The sequence below is a fragment of the Meriones unguiculatus genome (assembly GCF_030254825.1).
Source record: "Meriones unguiculatus strain TT.TT164.6M chromosome 13 unlocalized genomic scaffold, Bangor_MerUng_6.1 Chr13_unordered_Scaffold_40, whole genome shotgun sequence".
NCBI classification, from domain to species: Eukaryota; Metazoa; Chordata; class Mammalia; order Rodentia; family Muridae; genus Meriones; species Meriones unguiculatus.
In genome coordinates, this window is record NW_026843649.1 from 3,945,767 (window position 1) to 3,958,253 (window position 12,487).

The following is a 12,487-nucleotide window of genomic DNA, read 5'->3' on the forward strand; positions in this document are numbered from 1 at the left end:
AAACACTTTTTAGGAAAGACATATTGATTCTGATTCTCATCATTTACTATTTTCAATTGCCTCGCTTTACACAAGAAAATTTTCATCCAGTGGATGAATATGTGGGGAATGGTGAACTAACACCAACCAGGAAGTTCTCTGAGAGTAACACAACAGTGGTAGCCCGTAGAGGTTTCTTTGTGTACACATACCTATTGTTCCAGGGATACTATTGAAAAACATCACAACCAAGACTAAATTTTGAGATATGAGGGTGGAGGCTTTCTCTTCCACGTAAGACCCTGATGCTAGCCTAGTTGTGTAACCACGATAAAGGTACATTTTCTCTGCCTGACTTCATCTGGAGAGTATCTTTGGACATAGAAGCCACCAACCACATTTGATAGATGGCCTTTGACACAGATCCCAGCTAACTCTCCCCTCCCTTAAAACATAGCATAACTAGGTACTGTGTTCTTGTTCATATGATAGGAATGTGCTGTTTAATGCAAATCAAGCATGCTTAAAGTGCCTAGTTTTAAACAATTATGTAAACGTATCCTTGGAGCACCCCAGTCACTTCCCAAGTGGTATATAGCCTCTATTTTCTGGAATTAAAGTTGAACTTACTTTCTGAGGTGGTTCCCAGAGTGTCTGACCACTGTTTTGCTTTCGGGCCTTCCAAGCTTTATACCTCATCTTCTCCCCCTCCTGTCTCCCTGGGCTAGTGAGAAACAGCTCTCCAGGCATAAAGAGAACCACATCCTCTGAAATGATTGTGATAAAATGTTTCAAACTTCATCGCATTTCATATTTCACATGTTTCTGCATGTGAGATGGTCAATCAACCGGTGTCATGGGGGTGGGACTCTTTAAAATGAGTTATACTGTGTGTTTGTTAGGATTGGAGGCAAGTTTCATAGTATGAAATCTTCTGAGGTGAGCACAGTGGCCTATAGAGAATAAATAAAAAAAGAACTTTTATTTTGTTGTTTTTAATAGCTGAGTAGTATTCAGATAAGGTACGGGTGGATGGTTGAGGAGGGGAACTCCCCTTTTGAGTGGACTAGGGGAAGAGGAGAGGGGTAAGAGAAAGGGAGGTTGGGTCCAGTAGGAGTTGAGGGAGTGGCCTTCAATCAGGATATATAATGAATAAATTGTGAAAAATAAAAATAATAAAATATAAAATAATTAGGAAAACAAAGCAAGAAAGCAAATATTTTAGTCTAGTCTGGGTAAACACCCTCCCTCAAAGGAAAGAAAGAAGATATAAAGAAAGAAAAAGAAAATCTTTGTCTTTGTCACCTTTCTTCCTGTGGGCTCATTTGATAATCATTACCCAATGGAGACAATGCTGCTCTCTCTGAAGTTTGTATTTCCATAGATGTAGGCTCAAATCTGAAACTAATGTCAGAGGTTTGGATTTAACATATCAAAACAAACCTAGCTGCCAATTTTCTCCCAGCAATCCCTCAGTCCTTCCATGTTATATGGTCCTCCAAGCTTGCATAGGACCTGAGCTAACCTCACTCCCCTCTCCCCCATATATAGGCAAACTATTTTGGCTACCTGGTACTGTCGAGAGCCATGCAAGAGCAACAGCAAAACAGCTGTATCACTCACTGATATTTGGCTCCCCTATCAGCATAGCCATGATGAGTTTGTCTTGGAGAAGCATAGCCACAAGCATTGCTTATACTGAGGACTTTGTGCTGTTATGGCATATAGCTCTCTTGATGCCTTTATGATGCCCATATTACTCATAACATGAGTTGTTTGAAAACTCTAAGGAGGCTTCTAGCCCCTCACTAGGCAATACCGCTGTCATTTAAAATTAACAATGCTTGATCTCTTTTCGCATGGTTGCTAATTAATGAATTAACCACTGCTCTTGAAAGGAACCATAGATGTAGGTTCTTAGCAATGACCATTACCCTTAGAAAGAATTTGGAAAAACAGGTTGTTTAACAAGGTCAGGGAAAGATGTTTTTGCTAATGGCTGTGATGTAAAAAAATCTTAGAGACTAATTTAAAGTTAATAAAAGTACACTCTTAATAGTAAAGTCAGGGATGCTTTAAGGTAAGTATCAAAAATAAGGTCTGCTTATTTTTGATAAGCAGAAACAATAGCCCAAGGTAGCATTGGTTGACTGGACACCCTCAAGCTGGACCTGAAACTGAGACAGCAGTTGCTTCCCCTATACTTGTTTTTGTTCTCAGCTTCTTGATATGATTTAATAAAAAATATTAATGAGTAGATGCACACCCCTTTAAGATATGACCTATATCTTAATAGTATATGAGGGGTCAAGGAAACCTGAGTTATTATTTGGAGGGGCAGGACCAGAATTTCCACCCCCGAGTTGATTTTTGTAGGGAGGTGAAGTCTAAGGGTCAAGATGTGGGGTTGTTTTGGTCCTCTGGCAGGTCAACGGTAGACTCTTCTTCCGTGGCGAGGCGATGGTAATGGACTCCCACTGGCTTGATTGCAGAATCCACCTGACTCTTAACAAAGCTTGTCAATCGATTAAAGGCCCAGGGGCCAAAAGAGAGAAGCAAAAGGATACCTACAAAAGGTCCTAGCAGACTGGGAAGCAGAGTGGTTAGCCATGGGGATGTGGAAAACCAATTTTGATACCAGGACTCTTGTTTTCCTCTGTTCCATTTTTGTTCCTCCAAACTGGAGTAAAACTTATCAATACTGCTTTGCACTAAACCTGTTTTGTCAGTGTAAAAGCAGCATTCTTCCTTGAGCGCAGCACAGAGTCCACCTTCCTGGAGAAAAACCAAATCTAGACCACGACTGTTTTGTAAAACTACCTCAGATAAAGACACCATAGAATCTTTTAGGTCCTGTAAGCCTTTCTGCAAATCTTGTAGGTCTTTGTCCACTGCTAGGGAGAGTTGATTAATTGTTGCTGGGAGGTATTTAGGGAGACTATGCCTGTACCAGCTCCAACGCTAGAATTACAGTTAGAGTAATGGAAGTTAAGGGCTCACGTTTAACTTGAGATGGACGTACCCCTTTTTCCCAAAACCGAAGGAACTCATCCTTAGAATGTATAGTCAGCCTTGGGAAAAGCAGTAATCTCTATGGACTAAAAAGGTGGAGCTTACAAGATTAGGAGTAAGACCAGTGGAGCAGGCAAAATAAGTGCCATTAGGTGCAGCAATATATGTAAAGCTTGAATTTACAAGAGTAATATTGCAAATTTCTTGTAAAGCCACCGGGGGAAGCATAGAAGGTCCCAATAGGCACGTTCCAATTCCAGACACCTGTGTGACTGTAGGGCTGACTCTCCTCTGGGTGCTGCCACCGTAAAGCATTAGAATTATTAGTTGTAATTACTTCTAAGGGTAAGACTATGCCCTCATAGAAGCGTGGCCGTGGTGAGTAACACACCCAGCATTCCTGAAAATCAGTGGCGTTAATGTGTTAATTTGATGTATGGCCTCTTCGTTGAAGGGCAGAAGCAGAAGGAATGTAATTGCCTTTGGCAGGGTTACTAAGTGACTAGAAATCACAGGATGGCCCACCAAGATGTGTTAATAATGGTAATTTGGAAAGTTCCTCAGAAGAGTTACTTAGGAAGCCCTGAGAGAGAGGAGGATTTAGCCTCCGACCTTCTCTCAGGCTTGCTCCTCAGAGAAGACACAGGTTGAAGCTAATTGCTCTTCCATCTTTGGCTGTAGCCACATCCCCACTAGCAGGAGATTCTGAACATGAATTAAAGATCAGATATTCCTCAGGTGTCTGGCCAGGACTGAACAGACCTGAAAGTCAGCTACCTAATCTCTCATCCAATTATGAGTAGCCAGGATGGCACTCCTGAACTTCCCTGTGCTTCATCCCCTAACAACCTGAGGCTTATGTCTCTGGGCGCACACTCTTAAAATTTTGAAAGCATATTTCCAACATAGCCAGGGCCATTATCTGTTTTAAGTTGTGTTGGAAGTTTTAATATCGCAATTGCTGACAGCGTATGAGCAATAACATTTTTTCCAGCTTTACCAGTTTGGAGTGTGGAAAATATAAACCCACTATAAGTGCCAACAAACACATGAACATATTTTAAATTACCAAATTTAGGAATATGTGTAACATCCACGTGCCAAATAACATTAGGTACAAGGCCACAGGGATTGACCCCAAGATGGGAAGTAGGCAAAAGGACAACACAAGAAGGACATTGTTTAAACAAGTCTGCTTTATAATTACCTTAGTTAAAGGTCCTGGAAGGTTAAAATGAACTTGTAAATGTCCAATGTAAAAGGAAAAGTTTTCTTTTTGTATCAAATTTTGAATTTGTAAAAATAATTTTAGCAGAAGAAGATGTCTAAATTTAATTTGCAGTCTCTAACCTAGGCAAAGACTAAGCTACATAGGCACTATCTGTAAAAATGTTTAAAGACTGTTTATTAAAACTTTAAAACACAGCCAATACTGCAGGTAACTCTGTTATTTGCACAGATGTGCTAGGCCCTTGAAAAGATGCATCAACAGGTTGGACTTTGTCAAAATAAGCTTACATATGTTAAAATGCCATATTTATTGGTTTTCTGACAAGCCTGAAGGCCAGCATATTTGAGTTACTCTTTGTTTATCTTTATCATCTGCTCTAAATTGCATCCTATAAAACAGGATGCCATAATTTCCAATTTTGATATATTTTTGATGCATGTTTTATAGCCAAATTTTAAGTAAATCTATATAGTCAGATTTTATGATTACCCATTTTAGATTTAACCTTTTTAAAAACAGAACAACAACTTAAACAATGAGACTAGGTAAAGCTCAATCTTATACTTAACTATAATCTTTAGCATAACTTTAAATCCGCTCTTTTTAAACTAAAATTAAAGCAAAACTTTTAATCAGGCATAGTTTATAAAGGGGCTAGCAAATCTTATTAATCCTACCATATTGTATTAAGACTTAATAGCAAAAAATTAAAGGACAAAAGTTTTATTTAGCATTAAACAGATAATTAAACTCAGCTTGTAGCCCTCAGCAAAAATAGAGTATTTTGGCCATACCAAATCTATAGGCCAGAAAGAAACCACATTAATTTATTTATTTAGGCGCTGGCAGCCAGGCATATATTTTATATAATGGTTAACAATGATCTGAAAATAACCCTGCGTAACCCTGGACTAACATGGAACTGCAGTTCTTTTTTCCTTTTAAAAAACCACAAGCAAACATTTTGCATTGAAGAGTCTCCAACCTTTTTAAATGAATAACAACATATTTTACAGTTCTTTCTCAAATCATATTAACTCTCTGGCTTTTTATAACACATTTACTAACCTTCTGCAACATCCTATATACCTTCAGGTTCCTAGCTTCCTTTTTCTGGCTTAACCAGACATTCTTACTTTCTTGCTCTCTCTCTCTTGCTTTTTAGACAACACAAAACTCTCATCAAAATCCTCTCCATCCTAACATGATCCTGCTGGAGCCCAACATCTACAATTTGTTTTTTAAAGGTAAATCAAAAACAAGTTACATTATTACAAAAAGTTCTGAAACTGCCAAATATTTTTTTTAATTACTTTCCTGTAACAGATAACGTAAAGGTAACATAAATAAACTCCAAGGAACTTAGAACAAGTTTTAAGAAATTAGGTGAAAACATGTTTTTCCATAAACAAAGCAGCTTAACAAACAGCTCTCACCAAGATACATTTTAAAAACTGTAATTTTCTCAATTAATGCAAACCACATGGCTGTTGCCTCAGGAGACAGTGAGTGGCATTCACTGGGACCAGGTGTACGGATTACCCACCAAAATACTGAAAATACTGATGAAGCTAGGGGCGTCCCCCTGAACTTCGGAAGCTGTGACCACCAGTGCGACCACTTTGATCACGTCTTGCTACCCAGATACAGACACCTCGAGCTCTGAGGAATTTTCAGAATAGAGAACAGAAAGTACTACATGCACAAACATTGCACAGAAACATTTAGACACTTATGGCCGGCACACAAAAACAAAACACAGAGATAAAGACAAAAAACAACCGCGGTACCTGCTTTTTAAACATTTAAATATATATACAGAGCATAACCATGATTTTAAGTCAGAACTAGAAAAATTCAGAATTTATCAGTGAACACAATTTAATCTTTAAAACTAGAAGTGGCTCCATCTTTCTGGTTTCTGTTCGAGAGCTGGCTGAAGCTGACACTGGCTGAAGCCGGTAGGAGGGGGCGAAGTAAATTGCAGTCCTGCTAAGCTCTGCAGCTGGCAGAGGCAGGTCTTAGGCCTCTGAGGGTTTGGGCCTTCTCATCCACCCAGTTCTCCGCAAGCCTGGCCCTCAGTAGGGGAGTGGGAAGGAGACAAGTAGAGTCCCCGTTCCTCCTGCTCACCGTGCTATGGCTACGGCTCTGATCCATGCCCTTTGCCCCAGCCCACCTAGGGGCCTTTTTTGTTTTGGGTGGAAGGGAAGCAGCGCAAAGGAAGTAGGCTATGAGACTTAGCAGTTTCTTCCCCTGACACTGTTTCATCCTCAATTTGTAATGAGATGAGGTCTATCTCTTCTTTAGGAGGCTTTTTGGTACCAGCTCTTTTATATGTACTATCTCTTAACATTTGCTTGCACTGCCAAGTGTAGGTGGCCAATCAGAGTTATGCTACCTGGAAGCCTCTTTCAAATCACTCTCCTCTGAGGGGTCTAATTGGTCAGGGCCTTCTTTGGGAAAAACGGGGAAAGCTAGGGAATTAACAGTAATGACGGGGGGATAATTATTATCTTTATCTCGACCTCTTTCTCTAAGGTCCTCGAGAGGGCAGGCTCCAACCTGATCCTACTTTTCGGCCTATCTCTGGCCCATCAATAGCAAACCATTGACAAATGTCCAACACAAAAACAAAGAACTTTACAAAAGCGGCTTCTTTAGACAAAGAATGGCCCATCTTTATGGGACGGAAATGTAACATAGAAATTCACCAGGCGTTGCTGCTCCTCGGGTGCCAAAGTGGGAGCCTCAGAGACTGCCTTGATCAAGGTCTATACTCTGGGGGTCCGTCCGACTTGACCCATACCTCGTGCCCCACGTTGGGCGCCACTTGCCCCGACCCAGAGAAAGGAACGACTCAAGCAAATGTGCACTTGTCAGGAGTCAAATTTTATTGAACCGAAGTAGGCTTTTAAGGCCAACCTTAGATAGGGGCGGGGCGAGGGAGGAGCACAGTGCAGAATCCTTTTTACTCAGGGAGGGGTAGGTTGGAAAGGCCTATTTTAGAGCCTCTCAGCTCAGGAAGGGACAGGTTGGAAAGGCCTACGTTAGAGCCTCTCAGATCAGGAAGGGGCAGGGTGGAAGTTACAGAATCTCTTGGCCTGGGGCCTGGAACACTTTGCAGTTATTTTAGGATGTCAAGGTACACTTAGCACATTTCTGTAACTGTCAAGCAGGATTTTGGTCAACCAGGTGCAGCAGGGTGGAGGGAATGAGAAAAGGTCAGAAGTTTCTCGGGGCTTATCTCCAACAGCCTTTCTGCCTGGCCTTTCTGTTCTGGAAACATATGTGAACGGTGTCCTCAGGCAAACCTGTGCTCAGGGCCAGTTACACCCTCGTGGCATAGTCTGGGGATGGAGAGATCTCAAAAGCTTGCACTAGCATGCTGATCTGCGCTGGACTAAGCCGCGTTCGAGGCCTTCTCCGTTCTGAGGGCGGGCCTCTTGCTTGTTGTACCCTGGCGACAAGCTTTTCAGGAGGCTGTTGGGAGGCTTCATGGCTGGAGCCTGCGGTGGTCAGCTTTGAGGTCTTCCTCGACACGCTAGTTCTATTTCTGCGGTTTTGAAACCACACGCGGATGGAGGACTCTGGAACTCCGAATTCCCTGGCCAGTTCCTGCCTGGTCCTGAAGCTCGGGTAAGGTGTCTTGGCGAAAACTGAGAGCAAGGCCTCCTTCTGCTTTGCCTGCCAAACAGTCTTTTGACGCCGGGATTTCTTGGCCTTGCTACAGCCACCCACATCTGCGTGATCTTCCATCCTGCCGAGGACACTTTGACAGGAGTCCTTCATCTCCAGTGTCTACTCAGAATAACTCCCAGGAGAGTGCAGGCTATGGCAAATGCAAGCAGGGGCCTGCTGCTGCCCCTTAAATACCGACCTGTGTCCCCACCCACTCCGTCGAGGCCTCCAGTTACAGGCTAAACTGTGGAACACCCTTCTGCTTCCAACCTGTGCAACCCCTCCCTCCTCCTACGAATTTCCCTATACCCCACCCTAAACCCTTTCCAGCAACAGGTGGCCTTGTGCTCTGCCCAAATTCCACTGCTTAACTCACAGTACGCACCTGTGTTGGCCCACAAGGAGTTTGAGGGGAGAGTCTAAGGCACGGCTTCTGATGATCAGGCAAGGAGAAGGGGCAGAAGCCAGGAGCAGTCTTTGCCTACTTTCACAAGGCCATTCATTCAGCTCTGGCTGATGCTCAAGGAGGAACGTGGCTAGAACAGATCTTGCATTCTGCGTGTGCTGTCTGCCTTAAGTTCCTTTCAGCATCAGTCTCACGGTGTATGATTTCAACAATCTAAATATGGTAGGACTGTGCAAGTCTAAGCATTTGGGCAGAGAGGAGACTTATCTTGCAGAAAGACTCCTCAATGATTTCTGAATTTCTCCTTCAGTGGCAGGCCACAAAAGGTGTCAACTTCCCTCTTGGACCCTCTGGTTCTACCTATTTAATCCACCATACACTTTGTCCGTATAGAAGGCAATTTCCCACAGCCTTTCTTGAATGGCGGATGGAGGCATACAGCTGGTTTACACCCTATGACCCTACCTCAGATAAGCATAAGCCAATGGTGACTATAATCTTTATAGACCAGTCAGCCAGAAAATAGAGGGTTTATAAGACAAGTCCTTGAAGGATTTAGTGCAGGTGGCAGAAAAGGTTTTAGACAGCTGGGGGATGGAAGAAGAGAAAGAGGAAAGAAAGCAGAAAGAGCAGGAAGTATGAAAAAGGATAAGATGCAAGAGAGAAAGTTGACTAAGATCCTGGCCACTGTAGTGCAGTTGTAATGATAGGGAGAGAGTTCCTGGCAATTGGAGGGGCCCTCTGTCTAAGGATCAGTGTGCCTATTGCAAGGAAAGAGGACACCAGATCAAGGATTGTCCCAAAAGGAAGATGAAGCCCTACACCGGGACCTGGTGCACTTCCTGGCCACCAATCCCCAGGTAACTCTTCTCTGATATGTGGATGATATACTATTAGCTGCAGATTGTAAAGAAATCTGACTTGAAGCCAACGACCAGCTGCTGCAAGAGCTGGGTGACCTCAGCTATAGACAGTTGGCGGAAAAGGCCCAGCTCTGCAGAAAACAGGTCAGTTAAGAGATGGCTTTTGGAGGCTAGAAAAGAGACTGTATTTCATATTCCCCCTCCACGGACTACTGAACAACTGAGGGAAATTTTAAGTACAGCAGGATTTGCCCAGATGGCAGCCCCTCTGTATCCCCTTACAAAGGACAATGACTCTTACATCTGGGGAAAGGATGAACAAGCTGCATTTCATAATATCAAACAAGCCTTAATGTCGCCCCCAGCATTGGGACTCCCTAATGTGACCAAACCCTTCCATCTCTATGTGACCGACAATTGGGGAATTTCCAATGGGGTGCTAACACAGAAAATTGGACCCTGGAAGAGACCGGTAGCCTATCTATCCAAAAAGCTTGATTTAGTAGTGGCAGGATGCCCAACGTGCCTGTAAATAATAGCAGTAGTGGTGGCACTAGTAAAAGATGCAGACAAACTGACTCTATGACAGGACCTCACCATCTATGCAACTCATGCCCTTGAGAGTGTCATAAGGCAGCCACCTGATTGCTGGCTCATGAACGCCCTCATGACACATTACCAGGCTTTGCACTTGAATAACGATAGAGTCACCTTTGCCCAGGCTACTGGGCTAAACCCTGACACCTTATTGCTGGATCCAGAAATCCAGCTCCTGGAGCATGATTGTTTGCATGTTCTAGCAGAGGAACAGGGATTGCAAAAGGACTTGAAAGATCAGCCTCTGACCTACTCTGAAATGACATACTATATAGATGAGAGCAGTTTTGGGAGAACAGGAAGAGAAAGGCAATGGCAGCAGTGGTAGATTGACATAGGTAATATGGGTCCAGGTGTTGCAGGATGGCACTTCTGCTCAGAGAGCTGAATTGATTGCTTTAACATAGGCATTAACTCTGGGAAAGGGTAAAAAGAAGCATCTACTCTGATAGTCAGTACACCTTCGCAACAGCCCATGTGCAAGGGACCATCTATCATCAGAGAGGCCTGCTAACATCAGCCGGTAAAAAGATAAAAAATAAAAATGAGATTCTGACTTTGCTCAATGCCTTGTTGCTGCCGGACAAGGTAAGCATTATTCATTATCCGGGACAGAAGAAGGGGACTTCTGAGGCAACAAAGGGGAATAACACGGCCTATCAGGAGACTAAAGCAGCTGCTAGAGAAAACTCTGTCCCAGTGGTACTAACTGCTGGACAATGGTACCTCTGGGTGGTGCTGTTTGTACTCAATTGGGTAACTATTGACTGGAGCTTTGGTGATCCTCACCAGGCTCATAAGGTCCTGGAAGCAATGTATGGTAAACCCTGTGATTGCAAGAGTGGGGCGATGAATGGCAGAACCTTACTTAATGGTGAGATTTGGAGCCCCAACAAGGCCTATGCTCAAGTTGAGTGTGGCGATACATAGGCATATAGAGACCTACAACCTTCAGGGAGCACCCCAAGTTTAGAATGGCATTGTGTAACCAAGCCTAAAATGATTCCTTATGTAAATTTGTGCCCCAGACCTTGCCCTTGTGATACCTATCAATAGGTTGTGCATAGCAGTTGCTATATGGTTGTGCAACAATGTACTGGAAAAGATAACATCACCTATTTCACTGCCATATTGAACCAAGTCAGGGAGGAGATGAGGATAGACGATTGGTCCCACAGTGTGCCAACAGCAGGCCACGGATCTAAATTACTCCAAACCCCTTGTTCGGGGATGGTAGGGAAGCCTGTATGCTGAAGAAAGGTACCTCCCATTCCCCTCTCAGATGGAGGAGGGCTGCAGGATCAGGTCAGACAAGAACAGGTTAAAAAATGCATTGAAGAGTTAATACAAAAAAGAATACTCATCCCTCAATTACCACCCTCTGGTGCTTCTGATAGTAGAGGAAAAGTTATTTTAGACCCCCAGACTGTAGATGTTATTACTGCCACTCATACCCTCCTAAATGATACCAATCTTTCACTTGCAAGTGACTGCTGGCTCTGCCTTTGACAAGGGCAGCCTGTTCCTCTGGTGCTCCCCACCTCTAACACCACTTATTCCACTGCTGAGGGGTCCTGACACTCAGCACCCCCTATGAGAGAGCAGCCTCTCTTCAACCAAAATGTTACCTGTTTGAAAAAAACCCTACAAAAATGATAGCTCAGATCTACCTGTAGGGGGTGCTACTTTGCCATTTGTGATTCAATAATTGACATCTCCACAGCTCTCTGCGCTATCAATAACACTGTTTTCTTATGCAGGAATAATATAGCCAATACGTTCTTGCCCACAGATTTGACTGGGACCTGTGTACAGGCAACTCCCTGATATTAGCATCATTCCAGGGATGAGCCAGTCCCAGTCCCCAGCTTTGACTTAATGGCTGGAAGAATGAAGAGAGCCATTCAGTTCATTCCTCTGTTAGTGGGAATTGGGCTGACTGCTTCCATAGGCGCTGGGTCAGCTGGTTTGTGTGTTTTATTATATAAATACAACAAACTGTCCCAACAGTTAATTAATGATGTACAATTGCTTTCGAGCACCATCAATGACCTCCAAGACCAGCTCAATTCTTGAGCAGAAGTAGTTCTCCAGACCTGGAGAGGATTAGACCTCCTTATGGCCGAAAAAGGAGGAATCTGCTTAGCCCTACAGGAGAAATGCTGTTTTTACACTAATAAATCAGGCATTGTTAAAGGAAAGATTAAAAAATTACAAAAAGATCTTGAAAAAGGAGATGAGAATTAATAGAATCTCCTTTTTGGAATGGTTTTAATGGTCTCCCCTATGTGCTTTTCTTACTGAGACCTTTTGCTACCCTTTTGCTCCTTGTCACAATAGTACCCTGTATTGTTAACTGATTACTCGCCTTCGTCAGGGAATGTGTAAGTGTGGTTCAGGTCCTGATGCTCCAGAGGCAGTATCAACCTCTGAGGTTGATCCGCAATTTTAGGGTTAAAATTGGAGCAAAAAGAAAAGGGGGGATGAGAGCCCACCTGAGAATGAAAACAACTGTAAAAGAAAAACAGCTGTGACTATTCCCATCCTTGAATTTAAAGCCAGAGGCATATGGCTCTCAAGTGGTAGGATTAACTGCTCTGAGATAGCCTTGAATTGAAGCAGAAACAAGCAGCTCTTGAAGGGCAGGGTGAGTTGTTTTGAGAAAACTCACAACCAGCCAAAAACTGCAAACAACTAGCTGTAAACTATCTTCATGCTATT

General features: G+C 43.1%; 1 protein-coding gene across 1 annotated transcript in view; it reads right to left on the minus strand.

Annotated features, from left to right (window-relative positions):
* Nucleotides 1–2,373: 2,373 nt before the first annotated feature.
* The window catches only part of LOC132651126 (zinc finger protein ZFP2-like), a gene marked incomplete at its 5' end in the record, with an annotated part of 38,576 nt that continues 28,462 nt past the window's right edge, over nt 2,374–12,487 (minus strand). The window contains 3 exon segments of the mRNA XM_060376413.1: nt 2,374–2,940; nt 3,097–3,289; nt 9,228–9,300. Of these exon segments, the coding sequence (XP_060232396.1) occupies nt 2,374–2,940; nt 3,097–3,289; nt 9,228–9,300 (833 nt within the window).